This window comes from Molothrus aeneus, chromosome 7, assembly GCF_037042795.1.
Source record: "Molothrus aeneus isolate 106 chromosome 7, BPBGC_Maene_1.0, whole genome shotgun sequence".
Taxonomy (NCBI): domain Eukaryota; kingdom Metazoa; phylum Chordata; class Aves; order Passeriformes; family Icteridae; genus Molothrus; species Molothrus aeneus.
The window spans coordinates 3,864,383-3,887,250 of record NC_089652.1 but is presented as its reverse complement, the minus strand read 5'-3'; the positions used below and the strand labels follow the sequence as shown (position 1 = coordinate 3,887,250).

Sequence of the window (22,868 nt, the reverse complement as noted above, 5' to 3'; positions counted from 1 at the left end):
TGGGCCTGATCCCCCAGGACAGGGATGTCCCTCCTGGCTCCAGGGCACTGCTGACTCAGATCCAACTCACCAGGATCCCCAGGTCCCTTTCTGGGGTGCTTCTTTCCAGCATCTCATTTCCCAGTGTGTCCATACACCCAGGGTTGCCTCATCCCAGGTACACTTTCCCTTGTTGAACCTTGTATGGTTGGGATGGGCTGGGGAAGAAAGTGCTAGAAAAGGCAGACATTCTTTGGCTCTTTCTTCCAGTTTTTGTGCTTACCCATCATTCCCATGAAAATGAGTTTTCTCTCTCCTAAAAATGACCTCTTGCTCTCGTGAAGAGATCCAAGTCCTTTTTGATGTCTCCCGCTTCATGGCAAGGAGGGATGGTGGAGCCACAGTTCTGCTGGATCTGCCTCATTCCCTGTGGAGCTCCCCAGTGCTGGCTGAGGCAGCCAGGCCATATTGTGAATAAGGCATGGGAATGAGAAATATGCCCAGTTTTAATTTTGCACTTAGCTATGAAAATGGAAACTCTTGTCCAGATCCAACAAGGAAGGAGGAGAGTTAGAGCTTCCAAGTGAGTTGGTAGCCAGAAATCACAGGACACTGAACATTCCCTGCTTTAGGAAAAGTTCAGGTCCAGCCAAGGGAGCTTCCAAAGCATTACAATATTTGATTTGCTGGGAAAATTCTACCTATGTAAGCTCAGAACTTTCATTTTCCCCCAAACACAATTAAACCTTTCATGAAGAACTGTTGGGAGGTTTTGTTTGTTTTTAATAAAGAGAATGAGGTGAACATTTCCACAGCTGATTGCTTCATGGTTTGAACACTTTTCTCAGTTTAGTCCTTCTGAATGAACATTATTTCTTTGAGTTAATTTCTAAATGAACCAAGAAATTACAAATAAATCTCCTATCTGAACACTGTTTAGATAAATCTCATACTCAAATGTTGTTATCTAAAAGCTCATATCAAACTCATAAAGATAATTACCTATTGTGACTAGGATATTACACCCAGCTTGATCTAATGCATTTGATTCTGGACCTGCAAAGTGAGTTTGTTCGTGTCAGATGTTCATATACAGCAAAGCATTCAAAATCCAGAAAGAAAACCAAAAGAGCAGAGTTTCAGAAACATTAATAGCTTTCAAATGACACCCTACTGGTTTTGACTGTTTTCTCCAGAGGTGCATGAAGTATGGTTTGTTAAGTCTGGGAATTTTAGTTTGTTGCTGTTGAAATGGTAATTAAAACAAGTACAGGAAGATTCAGCTGCTGTGTTACATAGTTAAAGGTGGAACTTAATTATTGCAATGCAAAGAAGCAAATTAATTACGATTGTCTTCAGCCTGTCTTGTCTTACCCTGGTATTCCTATATCTATGTGGATACACAATAGGAAGGATTTACAGCAGAATTTTACTATTGATTCCCAAATCTTGGGCTTTTATCCTTTGAAAGTAGGAACAAAAAAATAATTTGAATTTAGAAACCTTGTTTAACTACTTTCGCAGCAGGATTACTGCTCACAGATCCCTAGCTCCAAAGATCAGGCTGCTTTTCCACAATACCAGATTTCATTCTGACAAAGGAATGTTTTCTCTCTCAGGAATCTTTTAGGTAGCTCCAGTCCAAGGCAGGCAATTAATGCCTGCATTCAGTGGAAGCTGAAGGGTTGATAGGCTCCACAACATAATGCCAGAGTGTTTCTAACCACTGATTCTAATGTTAATTTCTGGATTTCAGACTGGAAAATTATATGTGCGTGTGCATGTGGGAATAATAAGTAAAAACCGCCAAAATCTCAACAATGAAGATCACTTCATATTTTGTTTTCTTTGAATATTGCTGTTATCAATGTATTTCCTGCAGAGGAAGACTGGATGGTGATTAATGTAATTGACAATAGCTCAAGGAGGGAATGGAACTCACACTTCCTCCATTAATGTTTCAGTCAAGACTCAGTTGACGATAATAATGTATTTTCCATGATTTATACTGCTGGCATGTCCAATGCAATGAGACTGGCTAGACCCCATGGGTTAAAGGTGGGGGAAATGGGCCTTTTTCCAATTTCAGAGTTCTGCTCTGCTGTTTCATTGCTGCTCCTGCTCTCAGTTTGGGATTGTTCCTTCTGTAAGGGGTGATGGTCAGTGAGACCTTGAGGCTACAGCAAAGGACCATAATTTTCCCCTAACTAAAAACTGTCCTAATGTCAATCTCCTTCTTTTTCCCTGCTCTTCTCCTTGTGAAGTCCCAAATGTTTGTTCTTGAACCTCAAAGAAACTTGAACCGTAAAGAAACTCATTGAAATGGCAGATGCAGCCAGGTTGCAACTGAACCCTGTTCAGTTCCACACTGCATGAAGCACTGGTGGTGCTATAGTGGATTATTTTATAATTAAAGCCTGAAAAGCAGAATGCATGTGCAAAAGGGATTTCATTAACCTGCTGCTGAGCTCTTGGTGCTGAAAGCTCAGTGTTAACTTGAATTCTGGTCCACAGAATATCTATTACTATTTGGTATTACAGCCAAGTAGTAGCTTTCCAGATCTGTTTTTATGTTTGCAAAACTCAGATTTCCCAGTGTTGGTAAAGAAAACCTGAGCTGTGCACTGAATAAAAATAAAGTGGTACTTTGGAAATTAAGTTTTGATAGTATTGAGAAACACTTTGCAGAACCATTGCCTTTGTCTCACTTTTATTATCATTATTATTACTTTTATTAAAATCCTTTTCAGAGGGCTTATACTGAATCGACTTAAGGAGGGAAAGCTGAAAGTTCACATCCATTTTGTGCAGCATCTGTGTGGTTTTCTTTTTTCCCACTGGTTTGTGACAGCATGCTTTTTGTGTATTTGTGGAAAGGTTGCTGTGTGTGTACTGGTATTTGAGAGTGTCTGAGGGTAAATACTACACCCTGCTGAGCAGCAGCAGTTATTTTACAAAGGCTACTTTTTACATGCAAAACATGCACCAACACTTGGTTTGTTACCATGGGCTGGGTGCAATCGATATTGCTGCTGGGCCACAAGGTACATCTCATATCCTTGACATTTTTTCTCACTAGACTGCTTATGTGTGTTTGGTTATCTTTGTCTCCTATCCATTTACCATTATCAAATTAAGTTGCCTGTCAATCTTAGGGAATTTTGTGTAATCACATTTCTATTCCAGCAGTGAATTTATAATTATTAACATTTTCCTTGTATCAGCATTTATTGGTTCATGTTTTATTATTTAGAAATCACAGAATCACAGAATCTGTTGGGCTGGAAGGGATCCCCTGGGATCATCAATCCAGCTCCTGGTCCTGCACAGACACCCCAACAATCCCACCCTGTCTGTTGGCAACCGTGGGGCTGTGCCCATTCTCTGGGGAGCCTGTTCAGTGCCCCGCACCCTCTGGGGGAAGAACTTTTTCCTGATATCCAGCCTATATCTAATATCTATCTTATAAATATGCAGGGCTTTTGGAGTGGGTTTTTTAGCACTCTTTCCCCTTGTAACTCTGTTGAAAACCATGGAGGACTCAAGAACTGTGCTCTGGTAACCTTGTTATGCTCAAGGTGGATGGTGTGCTCTTTAAATACAGAGCTTTTAATAGTTCAGAGCCTTTTTCTCTTGTTGCCTTGCAATACTTTTATGGGAATAATACCAATTTCCTAGTATGATCACAATAGCCATGTGGCCTTGGACAGGAACTACTTCAACACAGAGAGGTAAATGAAAAATACAATGAGATACAAAATGGCACTTGCCAAAGTAGCCTGCTCCCTCCTTTGGGTGACATTTTTTTTAAACTAAAGGAATTCTGTGCAGCATTAAATGCTGGGCTTTATCAGAGATTTGTATTCTAATGCCATATGAGCAAGACTGGAAAGAGCCTCCTTGGTTTTCAAGTCCAGGCAAAAGATCACATACAGGAGAAGGTCATTTATTTCCAGGCTTTTCAAGCAGCTTCTTACAGTAATGAGATTTTTTTTTATCCCCACTACTTGGAGTGGAGAAAGTTTTTGCATCTCTCTGTTCAAGAACTGTCTTCTAGTTTTCCACTGGAATTTATCTGCAGATAATGAATCCCCATATGTTCCTTCATCAACAGTGCTCTTCAGCCTCAATAGCTCCTTCCCCTCTTTGCTCTTAACCCCTGAGATATTTACAACAACAATGTAATCCCCTTGAACTGCTGCTTTGTTGGGCTGAGTTCTCCTAAGTGGTTCAGAGATATAATATGAACCACAGAGCATTATTGGGGAGTGTCCCTCCAGAATTACTTTGTGGTCAAAGCTCATTAACTGCTTTCTGAAAGGGCTTGTTGCAAACAGTGAGAATATGCTGCTAGACATGCTGATGATAAAATGTAGGAGGTTTTATCAGTGAAAAAGAGAATTCAAATTTCTTATGTCAGAGTAGGAGTGATTTTTTTTTTTTAATCAGGGAAATAAAATCGGATTAGGCTGATTATATAAACTCCAAAAGCATGACAGACATATGATTAACCTATGTTACCCCTGCTCCTGTGAGATTTATTCAAGACCAGGATGAGTAGTGGAATTTCAGATCTTGTGTTTGGGTTTTTTGAAAATGCAACAAACTGTTTTTCAATTGCTGGTTAATAAAATGCTTTCTTAGAGGGAAAATCTGTTCTTCAGTATACGATTGCACTGCTCTAAGCTGGGCTTCACTTTTAACAGGAAGTATTTTTTAACCCATGAAGCCACTGGTTTCTATGAAAACAGAGAAGGGCATCTCTTTTCAATACCTGTGCCTTGCCATCCTGAAGATTTCAGGGTTTTTAGCAGGAGATACTGTGGTTGGATGGCTCCTGTACTGGGAGAACAAGCCAGATATCAATGATGACATCTGACATATGTTACTGCACTATGTAGGTCACCTATGGCCTAATGTGGAAGATGACAAAAGAGAATTAATTTTGATTTCATGCCTGTGATTCCTTAAGGAAGCCTCAGTTGGTGTGTGTGGAGTACCAAGAGGCATGTACTGACTCAGTGCCTGAGTGTTTTGGAAGGAGCAATTCCACGCTCTAACTGCAGCCCTCCAGCCAGGGCATGGCTTTACCTGGGGATATTTGAATGCACCTTTTCTGCTGGCTGCCATTGAAAGTGAGGAGATACATCCTTAGTAATGGTGCAAAATGGTCCTGTTCCAGCAACCAGGAGCTGGCTTTGTATCACACAGTGTGTCTTGATTTTCACACAGCCATAAAATCAAGGTCTTTCTGTTTACACCTAGGCTCTAGCATTACTTACATTGCAGTAACTCGTTTAAATGCTCTTTGTTTGTTTCTTTCCTAGGGTCTCCGTGTTTACACATTCCAGGGTCACGTGCATTCCTGTAATCATGCTACATTCAACAGGAAGGTAAGTTCTGCATGCAGATTTCCTTTTGTTTTTTCCCTTTAACCATCATGTTCCTTGCTCTGGCCCATCATGTCCTGCTCCTTGGTGACACACAGACCTCTGGGGCTGGATTCAGAATCTGGTGGCTCAGAGTGGTCCCACCTGCCAGCTAGAGCAGAGCCCCAGTGCCTGTTACAATAGAGCTGCCCTCTCCTTGCTGCTCCCTCCTTCCTCCTTGGATCAGTGCATGATGCTTAAGCCAGTCTCCTCTCTTGGGATCATTGATTACTTCATTTAAATGAATTTTTTTGTTGGGTTTTTTCCCCTGGGTGGTTATTTATAGCTGTTGTCTGAAATGAACCTTTTTGACTGGGTTTGGTGACAGACTGCTGTCTGAATGACTGATAACTTTGGAAGGGAAGGAATTTCTCCCAAATGGCTCTAAGAGGCCATATGAAATACTCTGACCTAAACATTTGTGATATATGATTCCTGCAGCTCTCCTGGCCACACTGCTCTTTAAAGCTGGTGTGGAAGTGCTGAGGCATGTGTTGGTATCTGCTACCACGAGCAGCCTTTTCTCTCAGAGACCATCTTTCCTGAAAAAGAACTTTGTGGTGTTCCTGCTTCCTGTGCTCCCACTGGCACCTTCATTACAGGCAGAGCAAGGTACTAATTTTTCCTGCTGGAGATCCTGAATATTCTCCTCTTGCTGAGTATCAGCTGCTGCTTTGCCAACTGCTCTGCCAGCCCTTTGTAGGGCAAACCCCAGGGGCTGGCACAGCAGAAGGTATGGGATAAACTGATGTCAGGGAGGGGAATAGGAATTCCCAAGGCATCTTAATTCTTTCTTGGCTGTGTGCATCTATCTGTATTTGACAGGCACAACCTGCCTCTCAGTGCCCTGAGACACTGAGAGGTGGGGAACAGAGATTGTTGAACAGGATGTCTCAGTTTGAAAAGACAGGTGTCTGCTAAGGAAGGCAGGAACCTCCCCTGAAATAGAGAATGTAAACGCTCTCCCTCCAAATTATTATGATTTTGAAATTAAGAGGCTCTCAGGCAAAGATAAGGGAGTAGGAATAACAGTTCTTTATTAGGGAAGAAAATAAAAATAAAATAAACAATGCAGTAATACAGAACACCACTGCCAGAGTCAGGATACAACCTGACCCGCTGTGTGTCAGGGTGGTGGCACAGTCCCATTCCATGGTGGCTCAGCCCTCCTGCAGTGCCAGCTGTGGTTCTGCTGGAGCAGGGATCCTGCACAAGGGGGGAGTTTTCCTCTGAAGCCCCACGGTGGTAGAGATGGGCCTGATCTCCCTCTGGGAATGCAGGGGAGAAGAAAGCTGCTCCTCTGGGAATGCAGGGGAGAAGAAAGCTGCTCCTCTGGGAATGCAGGGGAGAAGAAAGCTGCTCCTCTGGAAATGCAGTGGAGAAGAAAGCTGCTCCTCTGGGAATGCAGTGGGCAAAGGCTGCTGTGGTGTTCCCAGGGTCAGATTGTATCCAGGTAGGAATGCTTGGCTCCTCCCCTGGGCAGAGCATCTCCCAGTGGGATGATGGAATTTGATCAGCCATGCAGGGACACTCAGTGGCCATGAACAGAAGAGATCTCCTGGAGGGAGGATTGGTTGTGAGAGAGATAAAGAGAACTGCCCCATGAACAGAAGAGAGCTGCCCCACCTCTGACAGATGGGGATGGAATGCACACATCTTACAACCCAGGACACAGGAGCAAGCATGATGAGGGAAATCCTATAGAGATACCACAGCACTGTCCTTAATGTGGGTATTAATTCACAAAGGGCCTCATGAGACCTGTAATGATTAACAGGAAGCTGGAAGCCCATGTGTTGATAACCTTTCAGATAAGCATTTAGTTATGGTAAGGAATATTACAGTTGGCATTAACTCTAGACTAAAATCAATGGTTGACATTCTCAGTGACTGAATTAGTAAAAATGGAAACATTTGGTGCAGCACTGGTCAGAGTGAAGAATATAACTCCAGAAGCTGTGATTGCAATTGTAAAAGTTAATTCTGCTACTGAAAAATTAAGTAGTGGCCTTGAGTTGTACAAATAACAGTTGTCTCACAGCTGGCTGGCAAAGCAAGTGCTACATTTCAGCCAAATATAGCATTTGAAAACTATTTTCTTACCCTCTAGTGCTTGCTCATCAAAAGATTAAAATACTCCACCCTAAGCAAGCTGATTATGGTGGTTTGAGTGTCAATATTTTTGTTTTAAAATGTATATTTTATGAGGAAAAATGTTTTTGTAAAAACAATCATATTTTCAACAATACTTTCATGGAAAATATTTTGGAAATTGATCATGAACTGTTTGGACAAAGTGCAACATTACTTCCAGAGTGTCCAACCTAATGCTTGTACCTGGCCCAGGAAGTCTAAAATTATAAACCTGAAGGCTGATTGCTGAAAAATCCCTACTTAGATTTTTTTTTTGTTATATTTTCTTATATCCCAATGTCACAGGTCTGCACATCCCATGCTTTGCCAGAAGTGTTGCCTACATGGTCACACTCTTTGGGTGCGGAGCTGTAATGGAGAGAGATCCCAAGGGATTCACTCCTTTTTCTGCTTGGACATAGGTCAGTTTGAGTGGGCTCCTACATCACTCCAGTGGACTTGTGGTAATCCTGTCTCAGGCTGCTTGATGCCAAAAGAAGTTTAAAAAAAATATGAAATTCTAATTGCACAAGAGCAAGGAATACATTTTCTAGTTAGATCAGAAAGGCATCCAGGCAGTATGTCCAAATATTAAGGGGAAGAGTATTGTGTGAAGAAGAAGATAAAAGAGAATAATGCATTTATACAAATTAAATAAATCCTCATTAACCTCTGTGAAACTGATTAAATCAGAGTTATTTACTACACCATGCTTCTGAAACTGTAGTTAATAGTTTTTTAGTTAAGTGGACAAGGTTTGCAGCCAGAACTCTTATTAGTGCTGATTCCCTAATTAGACTGCTCTCTATGGAACAGAACTGTCAGCTTGGCACCTGGAATGTGCTCATTTTTTGGGTCCTGCCTTGTTGGGACACAGGAGTCACCGTGCCCTGGAGAAACCTCTGCTCTCGTGGTTATGTCAGCACTTAACACTTCCAGCAGCATTTAAATCCTGCACTTTTCCAAGTTGGTTCTCTGCCTGTGGAATGTTTGATAAAATCTGAGCAAAATTCACATAGCTGCTTTTGAATTGAGGACATAGAAAACTGCACCTTTCCTCCTAAAAGTTACTGTTACCATCCCTTTTAGTCTCATGTTTCCATAACATAGTAACTTTGTAGAGAAAAATGTTTCAGATACTTATTTTTCACTAGGATATGGCCCAAGCAGCATTTCAGGTAAGCTCTGTTCCTTCTTTACAATGGTAAATCACCTCTGCTAATGAAGTATAAAGACTATAGATGCTTGATTGAGTCATGAATTTAAAGTAGAACAAGGCTTGCTCCCTAATGTGTTTGTATATATGTGTTTGTGTCCAAATAGAAGTATGCCATGCTGTGTTTGTGTCATATCTGCAGGTTCAGGAATCATTACAGTGCTTACCAAGTTTCCCTAAAAAAAAATATATATATATATTTAGAATTACTGGTTATATTAGGAAAACCCAAAAGACTATAAAAAATATGCTTGAGAACAACTGTCCAATTTTACCTCCCCAGGCCAAAATGCAAACAGCATCTAGGTCATTCCTCCATTGATTTACTGAAGGGCAAATAATGTCAGACAGTTTTTAAACAAAAAAAAAAAAATTTCAATTTTGTTTACCTCCTCAGCAGTCCAGTTGGATGTCAGCTACCATTTAGCTGGGCCAATAATATTGATATTTGATGTCAGTTCTTATTCATTACTGCACCCAAATGATGCAAAAGTCAGATCTCTCAGATGTTTCTATGGATAGCCAGATAAAGCCAGGGATGTCTGACTGCATCTAACAGACACAAACAAGAAAAGAACAGAATACAAAATCAAAAACCTATCTGGTCCTATTGTTATTTATGTATTCAAAGTGTTCACCTCTTTGCATAAACTCAAAGCCAGTTGCTTACAAAGGTTACCCAGTAATATCAAACATGTTCAATTATACATGCAAAAGGGCTAATAGGTTCTTCCTCTAGTTTATTTCTGTCTCCATGCATAAGAAATATAATTACAGGACTGAATTACATTTTAAGTACAGATTTTTATTATCATTAGTTAACAATTTTCAGGCCATCAAACACTGTTAGAAGTGAAAAAAAAATCTATTCCATTTCTCTGTCACAGCAAGGAACAAAAATCTGTGTCAAAACACCCCCATTTCATTTGGTGGCAAACAGCTCTTTCTGATGTTAGGGAATCACCCTGAAAATTGTTCTGGAATTCACATCTACATCCATTATCTGACAAAGTCATGTTATTCTCTAATTTTGGGTGTAAGTTTCCTGGAGTGCTCCTTTCCCTTGGCCATCCTCCCTGTGTTACCCACAGACCCTGCAGTTAGCACTGGGCCTGCTTTACACATTTTGTGCAGACCTGATTACATGTTCTGAGGCCACTCAAGTAGAATGGGGTAGAAAAATTTAGAATGGAATGGAATGGAATGGAATGGAATAGAATAGAATAGAATAGAATAGAATAGAATAGAATAGAATAGAATAGAATAGAATAGAATAGAATAGAATAGAATAGGAGTGTCCATCTTTCTTTTGATCAGTTTGTATATTTTTGCTCTCCAACTCTGATACTCAATGTAGAAGTCTGGATAAATATGTCCAGCAGATAGCCTAGAAGTAAAAATATTCCTCTGGATCTTACTGTGAGGAAACTGGAGGGACTTATTTAACTGTTAAAGGCCAAGGAAATTCAGGATGCATTGGTTTGGAAGGGAGTGGCTCTCCTGAGTTACTCTATCCCTGTGTCCTTGAGAAAAGAGACAGTCTCACAGCCAAGGCCCTTCAGTGGGATTAGAAAACCCACAAATCCAGGACTGATTTTGAAATGTCACATCTTGTTTGTGTCATTCAGTTTCCCATCACCATTTCAGGTTTCTCATCAGAGATGATTTGCAAAGAAAAACTCAGTAATAGGTGTCACACACCTCAATAAGCCAAGGGCGGACAAAAGCCACGTGCAGCAGCTGATGGGCACTGAGAAACCTTCAGTGTCAGTAAATGCACTGGCTGCTGCTGGAGTTTGCCTCTGCACTCCTAAATCACACAAAAAGCAGTTCCTTCACTCTCTGCTTGTTTTGTCTTCCTGGGTTATTTTTGGATCAAAATCCCCATTATAATTTTTTCTGGGGGAAAAAAAAAATCATTAAAAATATCTTAGCCTAGCAGCTTGCTTCATCAAGGCACAAGTTGACTTCGAAAACATGGCATTACCTGTTTTTTCTATTCTCTCTAACATATATAAATACATTCTATATAAATAAACATAAACCTGTTTGAAGATTCTAAACTCAATCCAGTCAAGTTTACAAACTCTAAAAATAATCACAGCTCAAGGAAATCTGCCTTCTTTTGTTTCAAGCCTTTGCATTATGAGATTTGAGATGAGCTCATTCTGCCACAGGACCTCTCTCCTCCATGCTCAGGGTTTGCATCTCTGTTTTGTTTGGACAATGCTCTCAGGTACAGGGTAGGATTTGGGGATGCCCTGTGCAGGACAGGGGTTGCACTTTGATTTGCCTTGTGGGTCCCTTCCAAGCCAGGATATTCTGTGATTCTATGATTTACCACAGGGTTGATTTTTTAGTTCTGTTTTTACAATCCCTTCTGGTGCTCTTTGTTGTCACCATGCAGTGGTGGACTCACAGTAAAGCCCACACTATCTTGTAAAATTCACCCAAACAAACATGGGGAAGCTTAGATTTTAGAAGACCTTCTTTTGCTCTTACTCATGGCTGTCTCTAGGAGAGTACTTCAAACCAATCAAGAAATTAATTCATTACCCATCGAGAAATTCAGTGCCTGAAGGGAGCCTACAGGAAAGATGGAGAGAGACAAAGGCTTGGAGTGACAGGACAAGGGGGAATGGCTTCAAACTGACAGAGAGTAGGGTTAGACTGGATACAGGGAAGAAATCCACATGATGATGGTGTAGATGAGGAATGTGGGATAGAAAGTAATGCAGGTGTCTGTCATCATGCTGTCTCATTCATTTGTTTTGAACCAGCAGTAAATGAAATACTTAAATATTGAACTTTTCTAATTGAAGCTTTTAATCAGATTTTGCTCTCATGTAATTATTTGCACATGATGAAGCTTCGTCTCAACACTTCATGATAAAAATTTGGGGTAATGCACTGACATTTGGATTCAGACAGCTCTGTAAAGCCTGTGAAGAAAAAAAGTGGCATCATTTTTAGATGGCTTTGACATAACTTGGGTTTGAGTAACTTTAAAGTCTTTTTACAATACTGTAAAGAATTGTATATTCTAGGTCAGATTGGCCCTTGAAAGATCCTCAGCAGAAACCGATAATAATTGACTATACAGTATTTTCTTTTATGTTTTCAGACTTTCTATTTACAAATATAAACATACTGTTATGTCTGTTTGCTGCTAACTAAATGAAAGAGAGATTATCTCTTTTAATGTGATTTTGTTTGCTTGTTTCTGTGTTCTGCAGTGAATGTGACCCTCTGTGTATACAGTACATGAAGCAAGTACTGTTTAGCATGCAGAACCACAAGCACTGTGGAAAACTTTGCCCTTCTTTCTTAGAGGAGAAGAATTAATTTGTGTATCTTAAGGAATAAGGATTTTTTCTAAATTGCATCTCCTGGCCCAGCACGCTAGCCTTTTCTGTGGCAGATGTACACCGTGGGTCCAGACCCCTGCATAATTCATTTTTTCCCAGCTGTTTCTTAAACTCATCTTTTGCAAAACAAACAAAATCAGAATGCAAAGATCCACCTGGATTCTTCAAAATTGAACTTCCCATATGCAGTATGGTCCAACCTGCCTCTCTGTGGCATTTCATGGGAGATTATGTTCTAAAACACATGAGAAGGCAGCACAGCATCCCCACCTTCTGCCCTGTGACTCTGTCATGTGACAGTCACGTTTTTGACAAATTGTGGAACTTTTACCTGCTCTGCTGTTGCTGTCAATGCCTGGACTGGGAACCACTGAGTTGTGAGGCAGAGCCACCTCTTGAAATAGGTGCTATTGGATTTGCATTGGTTATGGACAAGGAACAGCTCTTCCAACAATGTTTGTGCAAAGCTGTCTTCAAATGGGCTTAAACTAAGCATGGGGTAGAGAAATGGGATTAATTTACACCAGAGGTTTGTATTTGGTAAGAATACATTTAGCACTTATCAAATCATGGCCAAAGGGAAGCAGGGTGCCTAGAACAGTGCTGAATCTGTGGTGCAAAGATTGTGGCTTTGTAGAATATCAAGCTGGATTTAAAAGGAATTTATGCAAGCATGAAAGTAGGACCTACTTTGGAAAAGCTTCTCTGTTATGATAATGCAATTAATCTGTGGTTGAATAAATATCACTGTTAGAAAGTACTTGAATATCAGATTGATTTAATCTGAAATAATTGAGAACGCACAGCTGAAGTCCATCAGGGGTAGGAATGCATATTGTTTTGGTGCTGTGTTGGGTTTGCAGGGCAAGGTTTGCCATGTGGACAGATGGTGCCATTTCAGGGCCGGCCATGGCTCAGTCATGGCCATGTCAGAGCCCTCAGCAGGCTCTGGATCAGCTGCCGCCATTTCAGGGCAGGCCGTGGCTCAGTCATGGCCCTGTCAGAGCCCTCAGCAGGCTCTGGATCAGCTGCCGCCATTTCAGGGCAGGCCGTGGCTCAGTCATGGCCCTGTCAGAGCCCTCAGCAGGCTCTGGATCAGCTGCCGCCATTTCAGGGCAGGCTGTGGCTCAGTCATGGCCATGTCAGAGCCCTCAGCAGGCTCAGGATCAGCTGCTGCCATTTCAGGGCAGGCCATGGCTCAGTCATGGCCATGTCAGAGCCCTCAGCAGGCTCTGGATCAGCTGCTGCCATTTCAGGGCAGGCCATGGCTCAGTCATGGCCATGTCAGAGCCCTCAGCAGGCTCTGGATCAGCTGCTGCCATTTCAGAGCAGGCCGTGGCTCAGTCATGGCCCTGTCAGAGCCCTCAGCAGGCTCTGGATCAGCTGCTGCCATTTCAGGGCAGGCCGTGGCTCAGTCATGGCCATGTCAGAGCCCTCAGCAGGCTCTGGATCAGCTGCCGCCATTTCAGGGCAGGCCGTGGCTCAGTCATGGCCCTGTCAGAGCCCTCAGCAGGCTCTGGATCAGCTGCTGCCATTTCAGGGCAGGCCGTGGCTCAGTCATGGCCCTGTCAGAGCCCTCAGCAGGCTCTGGATCAGCTGCTGCCATTTCAGGGCAGGCCGTGGCTCAGTCATGGCCATGTCAGAGCCCTCAGCAGGCTCTGGATCAGCTGCCGCCATTTCAGGGCAGGCCGTGGCTCAGTCATGGCCCTGTCAGAGCCCTCAGCAGGCTCTGGATCAGCTGCCGCCATTTCAGGGCAGGCCGTGGCTCAGTCATGGCCATGTCAGAGCCCTCAGCAGGCTCAGGATCAGCTGCTGCCATTTCAGGGCAGGCCATGGCTCAGTCATGGCCATGTCAGAGCCCTCAGCAGGCTCTGGATCAGCTGCTGCCATTTCAGGGCAGGCCATGGCTCAGTCATGGCCATGTCAGAGCCCTCAGCAGGCTCTGGATCAGCTGCTGCCATTTCAGGGCAGGCCGTGGCTCAGTCATGGCCCTGTCAGAGCCCTCAGCAGGCTCTGGATCAGCTGCCGCCATTTCAGGGCAGGCCGTGGCTCAGTCATGGCCATGTCAGAGCCCTCAGCAGGCTCTGGATCAGCTGCCGCCATTTCAGGGCAGGCCGTGGCTCAGTCATGGCCATGTCAGAGCCCTCAGCAGGCTCTGGATCAGCTGCCGCCATTTCAGGGCAGGCCGTGGCTCAGTCATGGCCCTGTCAGAGCCCTCAGCAGGCTCTGGATCAGCTGCCGCCATTTCAGGGCAGGCCGTGGCTCAGTCATGGCCATGTCAGAGCCCTCAGCAGGCTCTGGATCAGCTGCCGCCATTTCAGGGCAGGCCGTGGCTCAGTCATGGCCCTGTCAGAGCCCTCAGCAGGCTCTGGATCAGCTGCCGCCATTTCAGGGCAGGCCGTGGCTCAGTCATGGCCATGTCAGAGCCCTCAGCAGGCTCTGGATCAGCTGCCGCCATTTCGGGGCAGGCCATGGCTCAGTCACTGCCATTTGGGACAGGCCATAGTTCAGCCACCACCATTTCAGTGTGACCCAGAGGTTGACTAAGACTCAAGCGGACAGGGAGAAGGAGCAGTGGCCATCCTGGTGGTTTTGAGCCAGTCAACCATTTCTCTGGTCTGCTACAGACATCTGTGGGATCTGTGAGAACTCTCAGGTTAGTGAGGGCCGTGGGGGCTGTGAGGGCCATGGGGGCTGTGAGGGCTGTGGTGGGTGTGGGGTCTCCGAGGGCTGGGAAGGCTTTGAGAGCTGTAAGGGCTGTGGGCTCTGTGAGGGCTCTGAGGGCTGTCGTGGGTGTGAGGGCTGTGAGACATGTGGGGTCTGTGGGGGCTATGAAGGCTGTGGGGGCAGTGAGAGCAATGGGGACTGTGAAGGCCACGGGGGCTGTGGGGGCAGTGAAGGCTGTGGGGGCTGTTAGAGCAATGGGGACCATGAAGGGGGCAGTGAAGGCATGTGAGGTCTGTGGGGGCAGTGAAGGCTGTGGGGGTTGTTAGAGCAATGGGGATCATGAGGGCTTTGGGGGCTGTGGGGTCTATGAGGGCAGTGAAGGCTGTGGGAGCTATTAGAGCAATGGGGACTGTGAGGGCTTTAGGACCCTAAAGGGTTCCTGCTGTGGGGGCAGTGAGAGCAATGGGGACCATGAAGGCCATGGGGGCTGTGAGAGCAATGGGGTGAGAGCAGTGAAGGCTGTGGGGGCTGTGGGGCCTGGGGGAGCACTGAAGGCTGTGGGGGCAGTGAGAGCAATGGGGGCTGTGGGGTCTCTGGGGGCAGTGAAGGCTGTGGGTGCTGCTAGAGCAATGGGGACCATGAGGGCTTTGGGGTCTGTGGGGGCAGTGAAGGCTGTGGGGGCTGTTAGAGCAATGGGGACTGTGAGGGCTGTGGGGGCTGTTAGAGCAATGGGGACTGTGGGGGCTGTTAGAGCAATGGGGACTGTGAGGGCTGTGGGGGCAGTGGGAGCTGTTAGAGCAATGGGGACTGTGAAGGCTTTGAGGGCCATGGGGACAGTGAGGTCCATGAGGGTGGAATGTCCTGTCCCACTCAGTGGGCTCAGGAGAGGGTGGTTTGATTTAATCTGGGCAGTGAATGGGAGAAACAACTAAATTCTCAGGTGGTTCAATAACAAACTTTGACTTGCAAACTTTAGAACATTAAGGTAGAATAAGGTATTTGGCAAAATGTAAAACAACATCCAGACTAAGGCACTTCAGGAACTTCAACTTACCCAGACACAACAAGGCAGGTAAGAAGGCATTGACTGGAATTTTTCAGTCAGGCTTACAATACATCTTAAGAAGGAGAAAAAAGGGACAGAAAAAAGGGAAACATCCTGTTTCCACCTCACTTCCCACCTGGTTGTTTTGAGCCTGTTAACCATTCCTCCATTCTCCTACATAAATTAATTTTTTTTCCCCCCAGTCAAGTCTGCTTTGTTCATGGCAATTCTTGGTGAGTGATATCACCCTGTCTTTAATCCAACCCACAGAACTTTTGTTCTATTTCTCTCTGTCCTGCCTAGCTGAGGTAAGGAATCATAGAGTGGGTTTGGGACACACCTGGGACCCAGCAGTGTCAGCCCACCATAGATATTTATCTGTTTTTTTGTGAAGTAGTTCTCAAAATAATGGGATGAGATTTGTTGAACTGATCATTCTTTTACCTGAAATACATTAAAACTGTGAGAGAGATTCATACATTTACTGGAATTCAGAATTGGGTAATCTTCTGTGAATACATTTCTAATACTGTTGGTATTTCTTCTTTATGCAATTAGTTTCCCTTACTAAAAACCCAAAGACAAGATAAGGAGCCAAATATTATGTTGGACTCGATGATCTTAGAGGTCTATTTCAATCTAAGTGATTCCATGATTTTATGTGTTCTTTGGTGGTTTCTCTTTAAAAAAATCACATGTACTTTACTGACATTCATTTTTTTCAGTGACTTAGATGTTCTGCATTTTAAAATGAACAATTTTGCATTTCAGCAGTAGATCTCTTGCCTCTAATTTATGAATTTTATAAAGTATGTATTATATCTGTGTTTTAACATTATTGCAGTGAATAGTACCCAGTTTTTCACATTTGGAACTGAATGCCAAAAAAATCCCTGTGCACAAACATTGTGTAGCTCAGGAATTTTTATGCTTGTTGCTCTCAGGAGTGGCTAATCAGGTAATGATGGCACCTAACTTTAGTCATGGTATCTCTCAAAAATGCAGAGAAAAGCCAGTAATGGCAATTATCATTCATCTCCTCTCACTGCACAGCTCCCAGAATTCAGACCCTTCTTTGATGGTTAGAAAGGGAAAACCAAAACTGATTATTTTAAACCTCCCTGCAAAAGCTATTGCTCCCTTTGCAGCACTGTTTCAAGTGCAATGTCAACTACTGTGAGCAGTAACTCTGCAGGGAGTGCAGTGGTTTCTTATGTAAATTTATGCAAAGGGTTTCTGCAATCCTAGCATGTGTTGTGCTCCTCAAACACACCACCAGGCACTTCCTGCTACTTGATGTGACAAAGGGAAGAGAGATTCCCTAGCTTTCACATAGCAGGGAAAAAGCCTGCAGAGTGCATGTACACAAACTAGAGACCCATGATCTGTGGTTGTTTTTGAAAGTCAGTAGAATTGGAAAACTCTGCTGGAACAAAGTTCTGCCATTGCCATGGATTACTTTTAGTGGAGCTCCTCCTTTAGAGGACACAAGGGGTGTCCTGAGTCTCCATATGATGCCTTGTGAAGGCTGACCTGGAACAGAGGCTGGACAGAGTTAAAGAATAAAGCAGGGATTTATTAAAAGGCCTCAATGGATCCACCTTGGGCAGCACAAGAGCCCAGCCAGGGCTGCACCCAAGATGGACCAAAATGGTCACAAAATGGACACCTGGTCACAGGGTCTCTCACTTTTAGAAGTTCTGCTCCATTTGCATATTGGAGTTAATTGTCCAATTACAGCTTTAGCTGGTGAAATCCCATCCTGCTTGTTTTTCTCTCTTCATTTCACCATTGTTTATGCTCTAAAATTTGGATCATTTGTCCTTGGTCCCCAGCTAGAGAAGGAATTGTTTTGTCTCCTTACTCTGTGAAGAGAGCTCACCATGCCCTTATATGAAGCTCAGAGTTACACACTAAAGCAGCACAGAATGTGAAAACTATAAAAGCTAAAACCTGAGGCATCACATATGCTCTGAAAGCAACAATGGCTACCTTCTTGAGTCAACTTCTACTAAAATCAGTGCAAAATCAGGAGTTGTTCATTGACAGCTGCTGTCAGGAAAGTTGGAGGATTCTTCTGTAGGAACCAACTGTGGAGCTTTGAGATTATTGTTTTTGCATCAGTACCTTGGATTCTCCTCACCCCCACAAGTGCTGGTGTCTCACCAGTTCCTGGCTATTCAAAGCTGTAGAAAAAGTCACTGGGAGTGAGGACCAGACCGCAGTTTCATGAGGTGTGGGTTTTCAGTTGCTTTAAAATATAACTGAAATATAACTCTGCAACTTGGATCACAATGCAGAACTCAAAACTATGGAAGGACAAAGGTAGGAAAAAAGCAGATGGGAAAACCCTGGCAGTGCCTGTTAATAACCCTTGATCACTGCTTTCCCCCACTGTGGATGCACATAATTGTTAAAAATGCACCACTGCACTTAGAAAGTGTAATCAGTGTAGCTCTGTACTTTTGCCAGGCTAAGTAATTCTGTGGCTTTCTAAAAAGGTGCTACTTTCATTTGAAACTGTGATGTTTTAAGCATGATATTTCAAAAATGGGTGGTGATTGATTAGTCATTAGTCTAATAATGGACTGCATCTACATTTTTCCTCCATCTTTATAATATTTTACATAATTCATTTGGATTAATTGGACATTAAAATCTTTTTCCTTGTAACCACTACAGCAGATTCACCCACCTCTGCCTGGATTCTCTTGGGATCCCTCTGCCCTGGCTCACTTCTGCTCCACAGTGGGATGGGGTGGCACAGGGAGAGGGCTCTGGATGTCTTGCCTGTTTTTCTCATTATTTTTATGGAGAGTATTTATGCATTGCAACAAGGTAATAACTCTCCTCAGGTTTCTGATATGCTTCATGCTGTAAATGTGGGAGGTAATGACTCCTCTTAAAAACATTCCCTTGAAGGTATATGAAATGGGGGTACAGTTAAGTGATTTAGGACATGTCCCACAGGGAGCCTTAGAAATGCAGATTATTGGAGCCTCTCCATTTGAGGCAGCTGTTCCTCGTGTGGCCACCTTGCCTACTGGCACTTCAGGGCGAGGAGTCCCCACCAGCTTTGTGCACACAGAACTAAATTCCTTTTGCTGGGTTCAGAGACTGGGAACCAGGCTGGCAGGACCGTAAGAAACTCATCAGCCCTTTGTCATGGCCGAGCTCAAGAGATTCCCAGGAGTAATGGAAAGGGGCAGTAATTAGCAAGCTTCTCTCTGGCTTGGAAGGGGCCTACCATGGGTCTGTTGCCACTGGGGGTGATGAAAATGTCAAAGTTATCACAGGAGTCCCTTAAAACACCGCTCATCCAGTGCATCTGTCCTGGAAACAAAGGATTGCAAAGCAGTGGACTTGTCATAGTGAAATGAGTTGCTGTTCAGTCACTGTTTTGCTTTTTTAAAAATATGTGCAAAAGGTGATGGAACAACTACTGACCTGCCTTCAGCTGTAAAGAGGATGCTCCTGGGAGGAGTCCACTGCAGTCTAAATGAGATAAAGCAGCCTGATGTGGTTCATGTATTATAGATCTTTCTGCAATAAATCCAGAGGTGTCTTTATAAGCAAGAGACATAATTATGCAGATTTTTATCCTTCTCATGGGTGTGAAACAGCAGTTTTCAGGGAATATTTACCTTAAGTGTACCTGGTGATTAGTCCCATTGCTAATCATTAATATTCAGAAGGGAAAAATGCATTTTTTAAGAAAAGGGAAGAAGGAAATAGATTTTTAAAAACTTTGTGGAAGCTAAATAAATCTTTTCATTCCTGATGTAACAATTATTTGGTTTGTTGCAAGTGTCAGTTGAGATTGGGATTGTGATGTATATGGAGCTGAGCATGTCCATTTTAATGGGAGGTATTCTGGAATACAGAGATGTTCATTGAGTTGGCAGGAAGGTAAAGAGTGGAGGATGTAACTGTGAAGGCAATTAAAGGACTTGCAAAGTCCTTTAAGTAGAGCCTGGAACAGAGCCAGTCTTTGAATGCAAACTAATTGAATCCTTGTATAAATTCTTTAATTACTCCAGCGTGCACTCACGAAACAGTACCGGCTTGATTCTATAGACTAGGCAGCAAGTCTGACCAGTTTTATAGAATCATTCTACATGCCCTCTGATTAAAGGAGCTAATGCAACTGGGCTGAGCAGCAGCAAATGTAGTGTGAATGGAAATCAGAACAAGGGGAATCTGCTCTTGCACCTCTTCTCCTTGGAACTCATTGTCTCCTCCTTTTACATGTAGGAAATCAGTCAAGCCCTGATGGTCCACCATGCTGTTCAGTAAAATACAGCATCCAAAATACATCATAAAAAAGACTTTAGTGTGGCAAGAAACAACAAGAAGAAAACCATGAGCAAAGCAGGGGGTTCTTCCATGAATGGCTAAAATAATAACTGTAGCAGGGATGAAAAAGCCAAAAGCTCGCAGGAGAATTTAAAGTGATTCTGCCTTAAAAGCTTCTGAAAATGGCCCATGGCCAGATGGAAATGAGTTCATTTAACATATGACTTATCCTTTTCTTTTTCTTTGAATGGTGTATAACTCCAAATAATTTTTCAGCTTGGTTACAGCCCTGGTTTATTTCTTGCTATTGAAAAGTTGTTATCCCCCATCTCCAGCTCAGTTGATTTGGATAAGGTGTGGAATAGAGCGAAGGAGTGCTGAAGTGCAATAGCCAGCTCAGTAACAAAATCATTATGTGATGTTCTCAGTGAACAGCTGCCTCGGGATCGGTGATAATTAATGCATTTAGTAATAAGTCTGTGGGCAGAGTGTGTCAAGGCTGATCAAATACCTGTTTGTGTACATTGATATGTTGCCACCAGAAGTCTGTTTTCTTACTTCTGTTTCCTGATGAGGTGTGCTGTCTAATCACAGAAATCAGGCCAAATACACTGCTGGCTGTTACATTTTACACACACTTTGTTTATACCAGGCCTCTGGGAGGAAATTGTTAAAAGTTCTGCAGGCTTGTGACAGCAAGAATTAGTTATCTTTGCCAGTGAGACAGTGTGTGAACCCTTTGGAGCAGAACCATCTTGTCTAGGCCACCCGGCACACAGCACAACAGGATTATCCCAGGATAGCTTTCTCCAGCACTGCTGCTATTCAAGGATCAGAGGGTTCATCCTTTCTAGTGTGGCCACAGATCCCAGAATCACAGAATAGTCTGAGCTGGAAGGGATGCCCAAGGATCATCGAGTCCAACTCTTCAGTGAGTAGCCCATGCAGGGACTGAACCCACAGCCTCGGTCCTATTAACAGCAGGCCCTGACCAAGTGAGCCCAGAATGAGTGAGGGTAGTGCCATGCATCTGGCACCTACAAACAGTTGGACTGTGTAAATTCCTGCCAGAGAGGAGCTTTGTTCACCTAAGGGGTCTGTAGTAGCAATGGGGGAAAGTAAACATGGCAGAGAATGAGATGGCAGCATTGTGAGGAAGGGAGGAATGGATCTTCTCTTGTGATATGCCAGCTACTGTAGCAAAATTAATGAATAGAAGGGAAAACCTGTAATACAAGTAAACTAGAGTGTTTTCCTCATAATTATGCCACTAGTAACAATGCTCACATCAGGGCCAGTGAGAAGGTCAAAGTCAGCTCTCCATTCTCATTCACTTTGCAGCAGGGACTGTCTCTGATCAATGTTTGCATAATATCTGTTCCAGGGACACATCCTCAGTGCTGTTATGATCCATCAGCTGGGCAGTGCTGTTACTTACAGGAGAAATGTCATTGAAAATCCATGGGTGCAACTGTGGCTGACACAAGGAGCAGTCACAGAGCAGCCCCTGGAGTGTCTCCTGTAACTACCCTGAGTGGATTAGGTGCAGTCTCACCCAGGTGGGCTGGCTGGCCATTGATCTGGGTCAGAACTGCTGAGCTACCAAAGCTGTAATTAAGCAGCATTTATTGAACTCATTTATTGGACACATACAAAACAAGTGGGAAGGCACGCATTTCTAAACCAAACCAAATCTACCACTCACATACACGCCCCAAAATAATTTTTTGTTGAAATGTCTCTCTGGATAGAAAAATATCCAGAGTAAAATGCAATCTATGTCAAAATCATATTAAAGAATATGAAATAGCAGGTGTAAAGGATACTGGTGATTTCCAAAGTGGGCCATTGCTAGAGATGGATATAAGCTTTACAGAAGGAGCTGGAAAAGAGAGGCTGGTGAAGTGTGAAGAGCTGGTCCAGAGGCCAAGAATTTATGCTGGGGAATGGAGGGATCTTTGTACACACATAATCATTTCCTCTTCCCTTTACTGGAGTGATGGGCGATGACCTACGGGAAGGAGACATCCCACTCTGTAGTTACTCCTGTGTGCCAGCTCCATCAACACCTCTGCTCAGCTGAGATGTGCATCTCTAGCCCCTCTGAATGTGAGATCATTCCAAAATTGGTGTCACTTTGGCAGGAGTTGCTTTATAAACATCAGCAGTGGGTGCATGCATAATTAATCCAGGCTCAATGCTATCTGAAAAGGATGAGAAAGAGAGAAGGAAGTGCTAATTATTTATAGTCCAAGAAAACAGTGTCCAAGTGGGATGTGGATTGCACAGTAATTGAAATGCATCAGGGACAGGCAAGAAGGGAGTTTTGCTGCAAAACCCCACTTTTCTTTAACCTAAAGGACACAGGTTGCTTGTGAACAAGCACTTTTATACTCCTATTATACTCATGGTCTGCTTTGGATCAGCAGCATGAGGTGGATGGGGGAATTGCTGCTGATGTGGAATTTAGCACTTGTAACACAGCAAATGCATGAAAACATTGCTTGTAAGAGGAAGGGACTGGATTTGATGACTCTCCAAGTCTCATATCCACAATGATGGGGTTTTTTTCCTCCACATTAAGAATTTGCTTTCCTGAGATCCAGTTCTAGCCATACAACAGTTTGGAGTGTAGGTGTTATATTTTGGAGTTTTTTATTGTTTGTTTCCTGACCAGCCTGCTTGCCCTCATCCTTTGTACAGGCTGAAGTTGCTGGAAAGATCCAGATGAAATG

The 22,868-nt window shown here is 43.4% G+C and overlaps 1 protein-coding gene across 1 annotated transcript in view; it reads left to right on the top strand.

Annotated features, from left to right (window-relative positions):
* The window catches only part of SPAG16 (sperm associated antigen 16), a 384,053-nt gene that overhangs the window by 254,467 nt on the left and 106,718 nt on the right, over positions 1-22,868 (top strand). Inside the window, exon 14 of the mRNA XM_066554035.1 lies at positions 5,307-5,372. Coding sequence (XP_066410132.1) covers positions 5,307-5,372 — 66 coding nt within the window. The remainder of the gene's footprint in view (positions 1-5,306; positions 5,373-22,868) is intronic.